Raw genomic sequence first — 20,531 nt, 5'->3', positions numbered from 1 at the left:
TCTTACTGTTTATAAAGAGGCGGTCAACTCGGAAATCTACAGCTGTTTTTATCACTTTTAATACCATATAGCGCAATTTCTAAATTTTTAATTTTATCTATTATTTTATCACTTTTATTGTACAATCAGTGTACTTATTTTATTTTTACCTAAAATTATCTAGTTTTATATTATTATTATTTTAATAAAGTTTAGTTATACGGTTGGTGTGTTGCATTGTAGTTATTATGAGTCAGAACTTTTCAACCTCAGAGGCCAATTTGAAGATTTGTTTATTATTATGAAGGCATATATCAAGTTTAATTATTAATGTTTATTAATGTTAATATTAATATTAATGTTTCCAACAAATAAAGTGGCACTGTCATTAACAAGAAAGGGATAAATTAGGTAGATAGAATAAACAGTAGAATTGAGGTTTAACACTAATAAATGCAAGGTGCTTCACATGAATAGCAGAAATGCCAGAACACCATACCACTCGAGTGATACCATACTTATGGACAATTGTATAGTTCGACATGAAGTTCTCTGGATAGTGAAGATGGGCTGCTATGACAGCATAATGGATTATGTCAATGATATACAGAATTTTGCAACCAGCGACAAGGCTTATACCCTCACTGTATAAAACAATGGTTAGGCCACATCTTCAGTACTGCACACATGGTGCAAGGAAATCTATGGCTTATGCTGCACCAGCCAAAAAAATTAAAAATAAATAAAATAAAATGATAACACGAAGAAAATTTAAAAAATAAATAATTAATAAGAGAAAAGGAAATAGACAATCTATTACTGATCCTTTGAATTTCCCAGCCTCTACCAACCATGTAGGTAACTTATTCCAGTAATTTATAACTCTCTGGCGATCCAGAGAGTTATAAATAAAACTTCTTACAATCCAGTCTAAACATATCTCCCAGTAACTTGCAATTATGGCCCCTAGAATCATTTATAACCTGAAAATTCCATATTCATTATTTTACTTATGCCTCTCAGCACCTTAAACATCTCACTCAAGTCTACTCTTAGGTGTCTAGTTTCCAAGCTCTGCAACCCATATATTAATTAACCTAACTGCCCTCTTCCAAATGGAATCAAGAAGCCTGAGAGAGGCTGTGGGAGCACCGCCCCAGATGTGGGAATGATATTCCATGGTAAGGCGGATTTGCAATTTGTACAGAGTAAACAGGCTGTTTGGAAGAAACGTAAAGAGAAAACCAAGTTCTTTAGATACAGAGGAAGCAATATTTGTAATGTGATTGTGCCAAGAGAGATTAGAAGTTAGGGTAATCCCTAAAAGAGATATATAATCTTTCCTAGAATCGGAGTGTCATCAAAGATAAGCATAGGAGCAGAAGAATCCTTTTTGCGAGATATAAGACAGGACTGAGTTTTAAGATTGAAATCAACTAAGTTGTCTTTGCCCCACTGGAGAATTGGAGTGGGGCAAACCTGGAGATCAGCATTTAAGGTATTTGGTATTTGGATTTTAGGAGCATTAGCAACTAAGGCCATATTGCTCCGTGATATGCGGTGGTCATTCCCTGACCTTTCCGCATCCTCCGTATTTGGTGGTGACGGGCTCGAACCCCGGTCTAATCAAGAAGCGTGTGCTACGCGCTGCTGCTCCTTCCCACCTGGCTACGGAGGCGCCAGCATTTAAGGAATTGTAGCGATATTCAAGAAGTTAAAGCTGATTGAGCACGACAAAGTTTCTCAAACTGAAAATTGGAATGCAATGTGCTATCATCGGCAAAACTATGGATAGAATTTCCAGTCAATGGAAGGTCATTAACATACGAGAGGAAAGAGTGGGGGAAATAACTGAACCTTGGGAACACCAGCATTAGTGTAGAAGTTAGAAGACAGAGAGCTATCTACCATCACTCTCAGTGAGCAGTCAGAGAGAAAACTGGATAACCAATTACAAAATAAAAATGTGGTAGTTTGTTTAGAAGACCTTTATGCCAAACATTATCGAAGTCTTTGAGATGTCAAGAGCAACTGCTTGTGTTTCACAAATTTGTCCATAAATGGGTAACATAAGCCAGAATATCACCTGTGGATTGACACTGATGGAATCCACACTGGCGATCGTTGATCAGATGGAAGGTTTCTAGGTAGTTTAAGAGTTAGCAGTTAATTGATTTCTCCATTACTTTAGAAAGAGTAGAAGTAACTGCAATGGAATGATAATTTGATGTGAGGGATTAGTCACCCTTTTTAGGAACTGGCTTGATATGAACAAATTTCCAAGCAGAAGGAAAAACACCTTTGGAATAAGAAAGTGAAAAAAGGCAGCAAAGAACAGCAGTAAGTTCAGGAGACAAGGTTTTGAGAACAAGTAGAGAAATACCATCAGGACTTGGAGCTTTTTTAGCATTGAGATTCGTCAAATTTCAATTCATCCTTCAGATGGAATTGAATTGGTGGCATTGAATGGGGCATCCTGGGAATGGTGGGAGGTGTTTTACCAATATCATTAATACATGAGTTGAAGAAAAACGTGACGTTAGTAGGTCAGCTTATCTTTGGCTGAAGTGACATAGAACCATCTGGTTTTGACAGAGGTGGGAGCAGAGATGGGCAAAAGTTGTGGCCAATAGCTTTGGCAAGAGACCAGAATGCTCGGCTACCATTAGGACAAGAAACAAATTTTCTACTCTTTGCTTGTTTAAAATCTAGTTCGGACTGATTAATAACTGCTTTACAATTGTTGCGAGCTTTGGTGTAGGCAGAAAATGAAACTAAAGAATTGGAAACAAGCCGATTACGATATGCAACATTCTTCTCTTGAACAGCCTTAGCACATTTATTGGAAAACCAAGGTTTAGATAAAGGAAGAGATTTTAAGGTGGAATGTGGAATAAAGGAGACCATTCCAACAAGAATGATTTCACTGACACGATCTGAGCATACGCTGACATCAGAAGTTTTGAAACAGTAATCGACCAAGGAAAAGAAATCTCACAGGTCATCCCATTTTGCATTCTTATAATGCCAAACAACATGAGGTTGGGAATAGCCATGATATAAAGGATCCACTGGAGAAGAGACAATCACCAAGTTGTGACCTGAGGTGTCTAAAGGACCACTCACTTCGACTGTGTACTTAGAAGGGTTGTTTGTGAGAAAAAGATTAAGCGTGTTGGCTGCATGGTTAGGATTGTCCAGTATTCTCATAGATAAATGAACAATCTGAGCAAGGTCATTAGTAACTGCAAAAGCCTCAGCATTTCAACCAGCACGGTCTTTGTGAGTAGAAAACGGAAGCTGGCTGGAAGGAATCATATAGCGAATAATTTGGGTAACTGAGATGAGCAGTGGTTGAATGCAACCGATAACTGAGATTCTGTCAGAAAAAGTACATGGGGTTTGGCAGACTGTAAGTGGAAATGGACATCGTTGAGATTAGAACTGAGACCACGTATATTTGTGAAACGAATTAGGAAGTGTTTGGAGGTTTAGATCTTTTTGCAGATAAGTTTACTCTATTAGTTTGACAATTCGTGGTGTATTCAATAGTAAGAAAAAGTGGGGGGGGGGGACATGCTGTATGAAGTAATGAAATTTTTGGATATGGCGTACATGTGGTAAGAATATACCCAGATCCTTGACATAATGTGGCCTCGTCAATGTTCTCCACCAAAATACGCACTACTTGGACTCCTCCAGTCACTATCTGGCAGAGTAGAGGTAGCAAGATTATACATTAGCTGATCTGGAAGCCTCTAGAGTTACCAATAAGTTTTGTCTGTTGCACTAACTAGCGGCCGGCCAGCAAACACCATTTTAGAAGCTGTACCATCGAAATGTAAAAAAGTTTGGTTCTTGCCATGGTGTTCATCATAACCTCAAAAGACATCAATAATAGTGCATGATGGTTGACCGGAAGACTAAACATGGGTTCCGCCACTTCAAGCCTCCAATAAGCAAAGTGGAGGTATTGAACCGGTTGATGAGAGTCATCTACCACCCAGTATTGCCTGGCAACACAGAGGGGTGGTATTCCTCTGTGTGATGTGAGTGCCACACCTCTACCCCAGCTTACATTGGTTCACATCTGGGTGGTCACCCACAGTTTGCTTGTGCATGGTGGTTATATCCAGGATTACTATTAGTCCCACCATCGTGAAGGCGCAAGCAGAAGATTTGGCTGTCACAGACTGTCTGGACTTAAACAAAATTGAGTCCACTTGACTTGAGTGTCACCCAAATATCAGTTCCATCAGCATTTTAGACTCCCACATAGCAAGCAAAGCTTGTCTGGTCTATCTGAGAGAATGTCTGCAACAGTGTCAAGGACCAAAGGATTCCATTCCTAAAAGAATAAGGAATCAGAAGTTTCAAAACAGTAATCCGACCAAGGAAAAGAAATCTCACAGGTCATCCCATTTTGCATTCTTGTAATGCCAAACAACATGAGGTTGGGAATGGACATGAGAAAAATTTGGAAATAAAAATTGTACATCAAATATAAAATTAAATATAGTAAAATTGACATCATTAAAAAATAATGCTGTCTACTAACATTTTGAGTGATACGTGTGTGTGCTTACAATTCTACTTCATTTTGATAATACTTACCAATTTTTCACTAATAATATTTTCTACCAAGCTATAGAAAAATATCTCTCCAGATGATGTTCCTAAGGCAATGAAATTTGAATCTTGACTTCTATCCGCAACAGAAATATTTAATTGTGATTTACTTTTCCTCCTCTTGTATGAAGATTTCTTTGAAAAAATAAAAATAAAATAAATAATAAATAAACGGCTTTACTATATCTAAAATTTAAAATGTAAAATTCTTTAATATGCAAGGCTGTCCTAAAAGTTTCAGGACTGATTTCTTTTTTTTTTATTTAGTTTTGACACAGCTATTCATACCATTTTTTTTTTTTGGAGCATATATTAAGTAGACACTTTGTTATTTCCAAGCAAATTCTTGCACATTCATTCCTTTTGTGGAACACAGATTGCACTTTATCCAGTGATGCCTTTCTGCTTACCTGTTTTAGTCAGTATAAGGCCTGGTCATATTCAAAGCACCAACTTTCATCTTCAGAAATAATGGAAATAATGAGGATATTGTCATTAAGTCAAGTTTACAGATGATTAATACAAACTGTAGACTCAGTTTCCTTTCATTTTGGCATTAGTCTATGTAGAACTAACTGTGCACACAACTATCTTTTTTTCCTAAATCTGTCAAAATTCAGAGACAACCCTTTCTGCCTATGTTCAACACATATATCAGCATTTGAACTGTTACTCAGCTCAATGAGATTCAAATCTGCATGGTAAGGAAATCTATAAATGAAATTAAAATCTATAAAAATGCATGGGATGGGACTAGCTTATGTCGCCTGATAAAAATTATCAGGCGACATAAGCTAGTCTGTAATCAAGTCACAAGGAGGTTAGGCAAGTGAAGGCAGATTATGAGAAATCTTTGGCAAACGATGCAGAGAAAATCAGCAAAGACTACTTTACTTATATGAACTGTAGAAGGAAGAAGATGAATCAAACTGTTCCACTTGATATCGATGATTTGACAATTGATGATCCTGCTCAGATAGTTGACAAAATGAATGAGTATTTTGCATCTACACTGGTATTCAAAGAAAGTGCATCACCTAGGAATTTCACATTTCTAATCCTTTTTTGCGATGGTATGTTACATTAATGACTAGCATCACAAATAGAAATATGAACAAAAGATATTTATTTATTAATAGTTAAAGCAAAGCTAAATAATATTTGACAGGTGCTCTCAAAATGTTCCAAAATGAGCATTTGCAACCTTTATACAACAGTTTTGATAAACACGACAATTATGGCTAAAATGTTATCAGAATCCCTCAATTTGCTTCAGTTTATCATTTTAAATGGAAAACAAAATGAAAAGTTCACCAGGTGCAAACTAATATTTAGTTGAACTGCCTCTGGCTCTGATGACAGCAGCACACCGTTGAGGCATTGACAAGATCAATTTCTAAAGATAATCAACTGATAGTTAGTATTTCCAAACATGAATTATGGCTTCCTGAAGTTCACAAAGGGTCTTTGGTTTCTTTCTGTGGAATCTGCAGTTCCATCGTGTGGAAATGCAGATTCCACACGATGCCAACAGTTATTTATAGGATTCAGGTCTGGGCTGTTTCCTGGCCAGTTAACAGTTGTAATAGACCATTATTCCAACCATTTTTTCACCTGTAACAAATGTAAACACATTACTGTCAAACCTCTAATGCAGAAATGAAGCTAAAATAACTACAGAAGTGCCTACTTACACTTTTTGCCCAATGACAAGGAGCAGAGTCGTCCTGAAAGATGCAGTTACTTGGCAGGTTGAAATGGTCTCTAATGGTTGGCAGCAATTTGCCTTCCAATACAGCCAGGTATCCATTGGCAGCCAGATGGAACCTTTTATAAACTGCAGGTGACCTACTCCACGATACGAAATGCACTCCCATATCAATTGGCTGGTAGGGAATTTCACTGTAGACACCATACAGTCTGGATGGTATTCTTCACGTCTATGGCGGATCATGTCTCTCTCATCAGAGTCATGCAGGTTGAATTTCTTCCCACTGGAGAAAATAACTGACTTCCACTGATCGGGGGTCCATTTGACATGCTCCTTACACCAAATTAATTGGGCCGTTTTCAATTTTTGTGTGAGGAGCTTTTCTTTGGACGACGAGTTACAAGTCCATTTTTGAACAGGCGTCTTCTGACTGTTACTGCACTTGCAACCACTCCTGTATGTTCTTCCCATTCTCTTTTCAGCTCAGACGAAGAAGCTTTATGGTTCTTAAGGCATAAGCGCTTCAAAACGCAGTCCTGTTTTGAGACTCGTTTGCGTCTGGTTCCTTTTTTTTCCCCCATCAACAGAACCAATATTCTTGAGTTTGGAAAGAAATCTACTAACTGTCGACTGATTACAAGACACTATAAGCACATGACAGGAAAACATCCTTCCTCACTTAAAGCAACAACAGCACTCTTTCTTTGTGGCGTCAACTGCACGTAACTCGTCATCCTGACACAAGCAAGGAATGGCTGCAACTATTACAGAGTGTGCTTATATAGCTGAAAGTAACAGCTGATGCAATATTATGTCATCACCTACACGTGTCAATCTTATCTGATGCAATCTGTAAGAAATATTGCTTACGTTATTCGGATGACAATTACAATTTTAAGGAATGATGCACTTTCTTTGAACACCAGTGTACATTCAAAATGTGGAATTCTGTAAGGAAGTAGAGAACAGAAGCTTATTAAACTCTAACAGGGAGCTAAATGATTTTGTAATAACTGAGAGCAAAGTGGAGAAGAAATTATTGAAGTTAAACATAAGAATGGCACCTTAGATGGATGGGATCTATCCAGTTATATTAAAAAGGGGGCAAAGGAAGTAAGCAAACCCTTAGCCATAATTATGAGAGCAACCTTGGTCTCAGGGGAGGTCCCCACAGACTAGAGATATGCAAATGTATCCCCAATTCACAAAGGGAGATTAAAAGGTGACACGAGTAATCACAGATCTGTTAGTTTAACTTCAGTTGTGGGGAAAATAATGGAGTCATTGGTAAAAGTTATACAGGATCATCTAGATAAAGCCACAATTATATTTCAAACACAACATGGGTTTGTTAAGGGAAAATCTTTTTTTATCAATTTGATTGGTTACTACAAAGTGGACACAAAGTAACTGGATGCAAAAAATAATTCTGATATCATATACTTGGGATTTCAGGAAAGCTTTTAATTCTGTTGCATATAAAGTACTACTGTAAAAATCAGAGCAGTATGGCATTGACGGCAATCTGCTACAATGAATAAAAGGATCGTCGAGTGGGAGAAGACAGAGTGATAATCAATGTGCACACTGGTCTTCATGGCCCAATGTTATTAGTGAACTCCCCCCCTAGGGTTCAGTGTTGGTCCCATTGCTTTATTTTGTGTATTTATCAAATGATATTAATGAAAGAATATCAGCATTAATGTTCGAGTTCTCAAATGACAAAAAGGTTGACAGAGTTGTTAATGACAGTATGCTACTACAACAGGATCTAGAAAAGTTGAGAAGATGGGCTGAGAAGTGGAAACTGAAGTTTAACATTGACAAACGCAAAGTGCTACATATGGGTAGCAGTTACTCCAGAGAAATGTACCAACTGTGTGGTACTATACTTGGTAGTGGAGAATGAAAAAGATCTGGGGGAAATTGTGCAATCAGATATTAAGTTTTCTGGGCAGTGCAGACAGGCTGCCAGAGCAGCTCATGGGTTCTTGTCAATGACATACAGGAATTTTGCTAGCAGCGATAAAGAGGTGATTATCCCTTTATACAAGGCAATGGTCAGGCCACACCTTGAGTACTGCGTACAGGTCTGGAGGCCTCATTTTAAGAAAGATGTAGAGTTGCTAGAAAAAGTACAGGGAAGAGCAACAAGGGGAACGAAGGGTTGCTCTTACCAAAAAAAGGCTTAAGTTCTGCAAACTGCAGTGTCTGGAGACTAGGCACCTGTGAGGTGGTAGTTGTTAGCACATCGGCTTCTGTGGCCATAATGCACCTCCCAAGGTTTTTGCAGTACTTTGATCCAAGCCCGAGGCGGGATTCGAACCCGCGACCTTTGGGTTGCCAGGTAGGCACTTTACCCACCCGGCTAGCCCGGTCGGCGCCTGTGAGGTGATCTGACTGAGGTGTATAAGACCTTGAATGGTTTGAGCAGGCTATGCCGATAGGATCCTTTCTCTTACTCAGATTACAAACTTGAGGGGGGAATAAACTCAAATTGAGGAAAGACAGTTATAGAATAGCTGTGTGGAAATTTGCCTTTAGCCAGCAAGTAGTTGATTGCTGGAACAAAACTTCCATCTGTTGTTGTGGAAGTTGACAGCTTAAATAAATTCAAGGAAGAACTGGACAAACTTTTGGAGAGAATGGATGGGTGAAATGGGAAGTTTTTTTTTGTTTTGTTTTTGTTTTTTTGACTGATGCTGCATAAGCTTGCTTTTTTGCATCATATGCCTCTACTAATGCTAACAGTCTTAAAAAGTAATGATTAAAAATTAATTAATTGTTAATTAAAAATAAATGTTTGTAAGTGTAAACAAGGACTACTCAATGGATTTTCAACGCATACATGATACTAAGTACTACAGGTTCTAATACCTTTTGTTTTGGGGTTTTCATAAAAAAAAAACAAAAATCAAATGATCATATGAGAATTGCATAGAACCACCTTTGGACTAGTGAATTTTATTATTATTATTTATTATATATATTTTTAACATGGCTTATTTATTCATTCCAAACATTTTTTTGGTTGAATGCAAATGGCAGCAGCTACCAACATGGTTCTCAGACATAACATGTCCCTGCACTGTACTCTGATGTCTGCAGAAGAACAAATTATTGCGAACAAACACTGATTCACCTGTTGTAATTATAATGGTTCTAAAAATTCCTTTAGGAATGATTCACACAGCTTGTACAATTCTAATTTCTTAGTGCTGGTGAAAAGTCAATTACAGATTTGAAAATCATATATAAGTAAAAATGAGTACCTTGAATTGGCATATCTTGGGCAGATGCCACATATACATAAGTAGTCGATTTTGAGAGTTGTGCAGATTTTAAGAGTTGTGTAATGTTTCCTGACGGATGAACAGATAAATAATGGCTGGTTCCTAGACAGAAACTGTGTATAAACTTAAAAACCAGGGAACTAATGAAAATGAGAGGTATAAAAGAAGAGTGAATGAAAAAACAGATACAGCTTAAGATGTTTAAGGTTGCAAGAGCTAGGATCAATAAAAATAAATAAATTTAATACACAAAAAAGCTAAATAAATTTTATAATAGAAACAAAAATGTGTCTAACAGGCACTATGCAAGTCAAGTGTTCCATTTAGAGGGATAAATAAGAGATCATTAAAAATCTTTTTCTTTTGTAATTTAAATAGATAGATGGGATGATTTTCAGATCTTAACTTTCAGAAACTGATAACATGACTAAAAATAGAGATATCACTCCGAAATTTGTTTCCCTGGTCAATAATATTATAAGCGCAAAATAAAATTCATAATTATAATGGCAGTAGTTACAAAAAAAATAAATAATAAATAAATAAAATAACTTGCACAACGTAAGTTGATGTTATATATTTTCTATGTAAACATCCAAAGCTTGTAAACATGACAGCAAGTAGACTGCTAGATCTGTGATCCTACATTAATCACAAACCAGTCTAATCAACTTACTCAGAGGGTTAGGCGTGCCAAGGAAAACAAATAGGAATCTTTGGCTAAAGATGCAAATAAAAGTAACAAGGAAAGAGATAAATTAGACGTTTTACTTCATATGAATGACTTAACTACTGATGGTGCTGTTGCTACTAGATAAATCGCATTTCAAGGTGAGAAATGTAGCAGGAGATGAAGGGCAAAATAATTTACCATTCTCCTATTTTCCTAGAGACAAACATGCTTGCCACAGAGATGCTTCCTCTCTTAATCACTGGGAAAGCTCAAAAGCCCAGATGCTTTAAAGGTTTTAAACATTGGCAACTATGTATTGAGCACACCAAAAGGCTTGGATACCATCGAAAATCTATAAAGAATGGATCAGAAACTTAGATCACAAGATGGGCAGGTAAAATAGAAAATTTTCACCCTTTACGGATAAACTGCACCCGCATTGCCAAGTGAACAGCCTACATGCAATCAGTTCTCCAATGACATTAGTTCTTCATCCACTTGATCAAGGTGTAATCCAGCGCTTTTAGAAAACTATTGAAGAATGCCATTAAACAAACTTTCTGCTATGTCTCAAAAGTAAAACACAATGATAAATCGACATGTTACAAGCAATGTGTATATGTGTTCCAGGATAGGATGACGTTGACAAAAATGATCTCCAACTGCATTAAACAGGCTGGATTCATTGCCTTGAATGATGCAACAAATGAAGCTTTGTAAGCTTCTTCCTTTATTAATTGTGAAGAACAGTCCAATAATAGTGAAGAAATTTTTGAGTAAGTGTGCCATCACCTAAACTTAGAGAAGAACAAGTTTTGAAGACTATGCCAAAGTGGATGCAGGCGTGTTTCAGGATATGGATGAATGAAGAGGAACTTATTGCAGATGTAATGGAACCCAAAATTTGTAGTGATGAAGAAGAGGAACCTCCATTGAAATTTCTTGCACAACCACCAGTAGGTGGTTGAGCAAGAAATCTCAAAGGAGGGATGCTCATCACAAATTAGAATTTGCATGTAGTTTTTTTTTTTTATGTACAGTCTAACTGTAGAAGTAAATTAAATGCTACATGTTCGCTCATAATTCTCTTTTAAAACAAGCTATGCACTGAAACATTTTGACAGATTATTTTTTGAAGTCTGAAACCAATTCCCATATCTATGGTTAGGTCATGATATACATATGTATATATGTACACACATACATAGATACTGTATATATATACTACTGTATTGTATATAGTAATTACTGCTGAGTCCTAGAGAAAAATTTATTTCGACTGCATAAATTATCTGACTAGCAGTCATTAATCAGCTGAGGCAATGCACACTCACTGTGTCCCATTTACTCTCCACTGAAAGAAAAAGTGTTTCTTTGGAAATTTTATCAAGCAACCAAGTTAGGGTTCTTTGAGTACCACACAAGTTCTAGGAACATTGGTGTCCTAAACAATAATTATAACTAATGTGCTGCCTATGTAACAATGGAAACATTTTGTAACAATAAATGGATTAAATATATTGTCAATACCATACTTGCATATATACACAGGAAACCAATTCTTCATAAATAGCATCTAAAAATTTTATCAAGGTTTAAGTGGCAACTTACTACACTTTAAACTGAACAGGGTTATTTGCACAAAGTATCATTAGTAACTAAACAGTTCACATTATGCTTTAGATTGTTCTTTTTTTTTTTTCATTTAAACTCATGAGATTTTACTGGTCTTTGTACAAATGCACGAATAATCTTTTTAAGGAATTTCTTTGCTAGATTCCAATTTTTCTCAAAATACAAAATAAAAAGGTTCTTTCTCCTAAATGTCAAATTCTGAGAGATTCAGAAGCAGCAAAAGAATGTGGGTAATACGTCACACAGAAATTCTATTATCTTTTTATTAATTTTTTTATAATTTCGCTGCTGAGTGAAAAAAAAAAAATCTCATTTTGCTCTAAAGCAGCAATATCAATAAGTTAATTTTTGCCTTTCAACCAATTAAACTCTTTGTGAAAGTTCACAAAGAGTTTAATTGGTTGGAAATTGTGTATTTGCACAAACATTTTGATTTATGCAAACACAATTTCCTAGTCCACATTACTTAACCAGCATATCAAGAATGGTAACATTATTATTTATAGATATAATTATTCCTAACTTTGGAATTAGCACCTACATTAGTATTCCATTAATTTCTCTCTTTTTATTACCACATCTCTAGTGGGTGCAAGCATCTGCTAGCATTAAAGATGTGAAGCACTTACAAGCTGCTCAAAGTAACAATACCAGATTAAAAAACCGTTTAGACATTCAGCATAAGTACATATTATATTAACACCAACTTAGAAACACTAAAGTGAATAACTTGGGGGGAAAAGATTTGAAAAATCTTAAATTCTAACAACTATATATACTTAATTTACAAAAAAATCTTACTACCCCATACAATCAAAGCAAAATGTACAATGTTCATTTTCTTGTTTAATACTGTAGTACATGTTCCAAATTTGGTTATACTATACTGTGTTAATGGAAATACATTAACTATTAAAGCTTTTCTTTGTTCTTTTGCTGATTTTATTAACTCTAATTATAATCATTTCTCTCATTCCACTGGGTATTCACTATAACGAGCTTCAACTGTATTCATACTGCGGTGTAGTATTATTATATGTACTTTTGGGTTAGCTGCTTCTTAGCACATCAAATAATGTTTGCAGTTGATGCTAACATGCCACTTCATGTGATCTTTATCATGTACAAATGCGTTTTCACGAGCCGATATGCATGTGTTGACAAACGCTATACCTTCTGCCGAATATCGGCAATTTACAGCCTCGTTGAAGAGCACCCAATAGAAGTTACACCTAGACGTTAACACAACATGTGTGTGATATCTCACAAAACCACTATACTATAAGACTCTTTAAAAATAATAATAAATAAATAAAAATTGGAAGTTTGTTAAGCAGAACAAATTAAGCCTACCAGTAACAATCCATACTTACGGCACACTTTCGAGAACACCACTCTAAACAACTAATGCTACATGACAACTGATCCCTTAAATTAATTTCATTCCTTACTTCGCCCCTCTTTGTTTCCCAAATTTTTAAAATGCTCTCTGAGTCAAAACAAGCAAAATAACAACCTAATGGGGAAAAGCTCGTAATAAAATTTTCTACCACAGCAGCCATGCTGAAAGAGTACACACTTTAAAAGTGCCACCTGGCGGTATCGATGGACAGGGCAGTGTCGAGTCAGTTTGGTGTGACATAAGCATAGGGAAATCAAAATTGAGAGTAGGAGTGTGCTATAGGCCTAATGACTCTGATGAGTATAATAAGATATTGTACAGGGAAATAGAGTGGGCCAGTAAATCAGAGAGTCTTATAATGGGGGATTTTAATTTCCCAGATATTGACGGGAATTGTGGGTTGGTCACTCGCACACTAGCAAGGCTTTTGTGGATTTATTGGATGATTGTTTTCTACATCAGCATGTTCGTGAGGCAACAAGAGGGAGCAATACTCTTGATCTGATTATCAGTAATGATTCTTCATGCATTAAGAACCTGCAGATAATGAACCACTAGGTGGCAGTGATCAGTGTGTTGAAGTGGGATTTACTCAAGGAGGTAACTACCATCAGAGGTAAAGGGAAGGGTTTTTGTTTTCGTAAAGGCGACTATGATGGTCTGAGACAGTATTTAAATTCTATACAGTGGGACCAACTGATGATGTTACCAACAGCAAACTCAAAATGGGAAGCATTCAAGGAACTAATCTTGGAGGCTACCAGGCTTTACATACCAACTAAGAAATATTGTTCAAGGTTTAGGCCTAAATGGTTGTCAGATGAATTAATGAGACATGTGGCAGAGAAGAAAAATGCATGGGATACATACAAATTAATGGGTGACATGGAAGCCTATGATAGATATAAGTTGGTCTGTAACCAAGTCACAAAGGAGATTAGGCAGGCAAAGGCAGACTACGAAAAATCCTTGGCAAAGGATGCAAAGAAAAACAGAAAAGAGTTCTTTACATATTTGAACTCGAGAAGGAAAGGGATGAATCAGATTGGTCCACTGGATATTGATGGTTCAACAGTTGAGAATCCTGCTCAGGTGGCTAACAATCTAAACGAGTATTTTGCATCTACATTCACGCATAAGGAGTTATTCAGGAAGGAGAATGATGTAGGTAAAGTAAACATTGGCAGTGAGCTGGATGATTTTGTAATAACCGAGAGGAAAGTGGAGGAGAGATTGTTGAGGATAAACATAAAAAAGGCACCTGGGGTGGATGGGATCTATCCAGTTATATTAAAGGAGGCAGCAAAGAAAGTATGCAAACCCCTAGCCATAATTATGAGAGCTTCTTTGGACTCAGGGGAGGTACCCATAGAATGGAGATGTGCAAATGTAACCCCAATTCACAAAGGAGGATCAAAGGCTGACACAAGTAATTATAGACCTGTTTGTTTAACTTCTGTTCCAGGTAAATTAATGGAGGCACTGGTTAAAGAAGCACTGCAGGATCATCTAGACAAGAATTCAGTTATAGCTCAGACACAGCATGATTTTGTTAAGGGCAGGTCTTGTCTGACCAATTTGATTGGATACTATGATGTAGTCACAAAAGAACTGGATGCAGGTAATAACTTTGATATTATATATTTGGATCTTATAAAGGCTTTTGATACTGTTACTCATGGAAGACTGCTGCACAAATTGGAGCAGTGTGGCATTGGAGGCAAATTGCTGCTATGGATAAGGGGATGGTTGAGTGGCAGAAGACAGAGAGTGGTAATCAATGGACACTGCTCAACGTGGACTAATGTTATTAGTGGAGTTCCTCAAGTTTCAGTGTTAGGTCCGTTGTTGTTTTCGGTGTTTATGAATGATATTGATGATGGGATATCAAGTTTAATGTCCAAGTTTGCAGATGATACAAAGGTTGGCAGGGTCGTTACGGACACTACTGACGCTATGCTGCTGCAACAGGATCTGGAAAGGTTGAACAGATGGGCTGAGAGGTGGCAAATGAAGTTTAACATTGAAAAATGTAAAGTACTACATATGGGAAACAGTAACCCCAGGGCAACGTATCAACTCTGCGGTACTACACTGACAGTGGTGGAGAATGAAAAGAACCTGGGGGTAATTGTGCAGGCAGATATGAAGTTCTCTGAGCAGTGCAGACGAGCTGCAAGAGTAGCTCATGGTGTCTTCTCAATGATATACAGGAATTTTTCTAGCAGGGATAAGGAGGTGATTATTCCCTTGTATAAGGCAATGGTTAGGCCACATTTTGAGTACTGTATACAGGTCTGGAGGCCTCATTTCAAGAAGGATGTAGAACTGCTGGAACGGGTACAGAGAAGGGCAACAAGATTAGTGAATGGAACAAAGGGTTGCTCTTACGAAGAAAGGCTTAAGTTTTGCAAATTACAGAGTCTGGAGACTAGGCACCGGCGAGGTGATCTGATAGAGGTGTATAAGGCTTTGAATGGTTTGAGCATGCTCAATGCCAATGGGATTCTTCATCTTGCTCAGAATAATCACCTCAGAGGGCATAAATTCAAATTGAGGAAGGACGGATGTCGGATAGATGTGCGGAAATTTGCCTTTAGCCAGCGGGTGGTTGGTTGGTGGAACCGACTTCCATCACTTGTTGTTGAAGTTGATAGCCTGAACAAATTTAAAGCTCAACTGGACAGGTATTTCGAACGAACAGAGGGGTGAAATGTGAGTGGGGTTTTTTTTTTTTTTTTTTTTGGCTGATGCTGAATAAGCTTGCTTTCTTGCATCATATGCCTCTACTAATGCTAATGCTAATCTAGCAAAGAAGTTTTTAGCAATAACTTTTATGCAAAAAAATTTGTTTCTTTACTCCCCCATCTGTACAGCACTCGATACCAAACGGTAGGCTTACAACTTTACCGTTACAAGGCCAACACAAATGTGCTCAACAGAACCAGCAGTTGCTTTTTCTGTACTGCACTCCCTTCCCCCCAGAAAAAAAATTCAGAACTGTTCGTAACTAATTTCCAAAGTTGCGATAGGGCAGGACTGGCCCAGATGACGACGATAATCGCACCTGGGCCAACGAAAAATATTTTTGGGCTTTATACACAGCAAGACTGTTAGCTCATCTCAAGAAACAGTTCCATGATTTTTCTCAGATTCAGATAAGGCCATTGAGAGTAGCACAGAGGTCATAATCACTGTCCTTGCACACAGGGTCCTCGTGGACAGTACAATTGTTCAGCCATCCTCTCCACACCGGGTGAAAAAGATCGGAGTTCGATTTAATGGATGACGTGAAGAATTTTTGTGGGCATTTTTCACGACGTGGCTGGTTTTTGTTTGGTTTGGGTTTTATTGGCGCATTAACAACTAAAGCTCTAATATGCCAAAAACTAGGTCTGGAAAAGATAACAGTCAAAAGATTTTAGTGACCTAACAAATTAGATCAGAATGTCATAAACGTACATTTTTAAATAAGAGTAAAAATATATAAAGCTTTTAAATAATTAAAACGGCTGACACAAGTGGTCGTTGTCGGATAAAATCTGAGGTATAAAGCTCAGTCGGATGACTAAAAGCAGAAACACATAAAACACGTTCATGCCTATAATGTGGCAGAGAGGATTAAAATATGTCGAATGGGTAACAGATTGTCAAAATTCGCACATCTTTTAATCGGGATTTTCGTCCAGTCATCTGCTCTCAGCAGGAATGAATGCCTCAGATCACCATGTCCCATGAGGTGGGGAGCATTAACAACTTCCTCTCTACAGTTCCTGCAGAGACTAGGCTGCCAGGGTTGGATTATGGGCTTATATTATACAGCTTGTTCATGACCTGCCCATAACTTCAGGGGGCTCACATCTGGTGAGTATGGGATTGGCACACCCAGGGTGCTGAGCTGGATATTATCATTCTTCTCTTTTTTGGTGATTCATAATGTCTTTACTGTCATTAACAACCCTGCCAACCTTTGTATCATCTGCAAACTTGTACATTAAGCCTGATATACCTTCATTGATAACTACACAAAACAACAACTGGCCCAGTACCGAAACCTGGCAGCTCCACTAATAACATTAGACCAGGTAGAGCAGTGTCCATTTATTACCACTCTCTGCAGTCTCTCACTCAACCATCCCGTTATCCACTGCAATAATTTGCCCGTAATGCCATACTGCTCCAATTTGTAATGCAGTTTTCCATGTGCAGCAGTATCAAAAGCTTTCCTGAAATCCACGTATATCAAAAAATGATATAAAAATTATTTTTTTGCACCCTGTTCCTTTGTTACCACATCGTAGTATCCAATCAAATTGATAAGACAAGACTTGCCCTTAACAAACCAATTCTGTGTATGAACTATTACTGCAGTTGTTTAGGTGATCCTGCATCACTTCTTTAATCAGTGACTCCATTATTTTCCACCGGAACAGAAGTTAAACTAACAGATCTATAATTATTTGTGTCACCCTTTGAACCCCCTTTGTGAATTGAGGATACATTCGGACATCTCCAGTCCATGGGGACCTCGCCTGAATCTAAATATGCTCTCATAATTATGGCTCAGGGTTTGCTAACTTCCCTCGCTGCCTCCTTCAGTATAACTGAATAGATTCCATTCACCCCAGGTGCTTTATTTATGTTTAACTTCAGCAATTTTTCCTCCACTTTGCTTTCCGTTTTACAAAATCATTTAGCTCCCTGTTAGAGTTTAGTAAACTTCTGTCCTCCCCTTCCTTACAGAATTCCTCATGTGTGAATGTAAATGCAAAAAAATGCTCATTTAGTTTGTCAGCTATCTGAGCAGGATCATCAACAGCCGAGCTACCAACATCAAGTGGACCAATCTGATTCATCCCCTTCCTTCTAGAGTTTACATAAACAAGTCTTTGTTGTTTTTCTTTCCATCCACTGCTAAGGATTTCTCGTAGTCAGCCTTCGCTTGCCTAACTTCTTTTGTGACTTGATTACAGAGTAGCTTATATCTGCCATAGGCTTCTGTGTCGCATGTTAATTTATATGCATCCAACACATTTTTCTTCTCTGCCACGAGCCTCATTAATTCATCTGACATCCATTTAGGTCTAATTCTTGAACATTATTTCTAAGTTAGTATGAAAAGCCTAGTATCTTCCAAGATTAATTCCTTGAGGTCTTCCCATTTGGAATTTGTTGTTTTAAATATCATCAGTTTGTCCTACTGTATAGAATTTATAGACTGCCTGAGGCGACTGTAGTCACCTTTACGAAAACAAAAACCCTTCCCTTTATGATAGTTACATCTTTAAGTAAATCCCACATCAGTACACTGTGATCACTGTCACTTAGTGGTTCCTTTATTTGCAAATTATTAATGCATGAATACTCACTGCTGATAATCAGATCAAGAACATTACTCCCTCTGGTTGCCCCTCGAACATGTTGCTGTAGCAAACAATCCTCCAATAAATCCACAACAGTCTTGCTACCATACGAGTGACCAACCCACAAGTTCCAGTCAATATCTGGAAGGCTAAAATCCTCCATTACAAGACATCCTGATTTCCTGCCCCACTATTTCTCTGCACAATTATTCGTTATCGTCATCGGATTCATTAGGCCTATAACACACTCCTACTCGCATTTTCCCTTTCCCAATGCTTATGTCACACCAAACTGACTCAACATTGCACTGTCCACCCATATCAACTGGATGCACTTCCTAAGATCTTGTGTTTATTAACTAACAGCATAATCCCTCCTCCCTTTCTATATACATTGTACTCCCCAAATTCCAATTCTACACTGCTTATATCTGTGTGATACCACGTCTCTATTATTCCAACAATATCCATCTTGGATGACTTGATCAGCACTTAAAATTTATCTAATTTATTTACTGTACTTCTAGCGTTGGTGTATATGCAAGTATACATGCACCTGTTCTTACTCTTAGTTACCCTAACACAGCCCATGTAATTACTTGTTCCATGATGACTCCCAGCAGCTCTTGAAATCCCCAGCAACCTGCTCTCTAGTCTGCTGCTCATTACAATAGAAGCGGTGCAAGAATCACTTTCGCCTCTGCCTGCGGCTTCTGTTAATCTTTTAGTCTGTGAATCCCCCAAGCTAAGTTGTTGTTTGTTAGTTGTTGGCGCATCGGCTTCTATGGCCATAATGCACCTCCCAAACCCAACCTAAGTAAGGTATAACGTAAGGTATAAAGTAAAACTAAATAGTGTAATATGTATCGCTGCATTAGCATTAGCATTGTGTAGTATTGTCATTAATCAATTAAATTTATTTACTTTATTAATTTTCATTGTTAATTAAATAAATTGTATTTTAACCGGAACCATGATCCACACTAGAGCATCAAAACTACGGGCACAAAGCAGCAGGCGTGCTGCGGTTCGGGAGAGAACCGAAAGGGAAGATTCTCCAGTGCATCACTGCCTAAAAAAAAATGTGTAACTTGTGAAACTTTTGCAGTTTCTCAAACAGGACATGATCTAGCCAAGGATGTTGTTGTTTGTGCTAGGTGCAGAGTGTCAACAAATTAGGCGCCAACTCAGCGTTCTGATGGCGCCTATGAGAATTTATGAGAATTTAAAGAGTAGGGTAGATAACCCTGATGGAATTAAAATGGGGGTCTATCAAGCTCTCAGTTTCCCAACTCAACGCCAGAGCTCACTATTGTTCACCAGGCAAAAGTCTTCAAGGCTCTAGTCCCACAGGAGCTAGTTATTGTCGGAGATTCAATTGTCAGGGAGACGGAAAATATATTGTGCAAAAAGGATAGGTGGAACAGGACCAGGGTGTGTCTTTCAGGGGAAACGTTGATGTCATTATAGGCCAGATATCATTTTTTAACGGCACAAAAGGTGATATTATTGTACATGCTGGCACTAATGACATAAAGAGAGAGAGATCTGTGGACTTACTTAACGAATACAGGTCAATTTTTAAAAAAAAAAGTTGCGAGTTATGGTTATTTTTGAAATTCAGGGTCGATAAAACTATGCGGCCGCACAGGGCGCCGAAAAATATAGAATTATAAAGAATTTGTTGGGGTTTATATTAAATAATTTTACTGTGTTTTATTCCTTGATACGGTTTATATTATAATAAATAATATTATTATATTGCAACATACAGTTAATTTATTTATTTCCTAAATAATATATTTGATTTTGTCCTTCAGGGGCTCTCATACATTTTTTTAAAATG

The 20,531-nt window shown here is 37.4% G+C and overlaps 1 protein-coding gene across 2 annotated transcripts in view; it reads right to left on the bottom strand.

Moving 5' to 3' along the window:
* The window catches only part of LOC150084591 (WD repeat-containing protein 43-like), a 168,738-nt gene extending 155,251 nt beyond the window's left edge, over positions 1 to 13,487 (bottom strand). For both annotated transcript variants that reach the window (XM_090375342.1, XM_090375343.1), the window contains exons 1-2: positions 13,294 to 13,487; positions 4,594 to 4,743 (exon numbers count right to left, since the gene is read on the bottom strand). In XM_090375342.1, the coding sequence (XP_090231468.1) occupies positions 4,594 to 4,743; positions 13,294 to 13,482 (339 nt within the window). In that variant the 5' untranslated portion in view covers positions 13,483 to 13,487. The remainder of the gene's footprint in view (positions 1 to 4,593; positions 4,744 to 13,293) is intronic.
* Between the last annotated feature and the right edge of the window lie 7,044 nt (positions 13,488 to 20,531).

The sequence above is a fragment of the Mastigoproctus giganteus genome, chromosome 6, assembly GCF_048544385.1.
Source record: "Mastigoproctus giganteus isolate SK-2022 chromosome 6, ASM4854438v1, whole genome shotgun sequence".
Classification (NCBI taxonomy): Eukaryota; Metazoa; Arthropoda; class Arachnida; order Uropygi; family Thelyphonidae; genus Mastigoproctus; species Mastigoproctus giganteus.
This window is presented reverse-complemented; position numbering and strand designations above follow the sequence as displayed.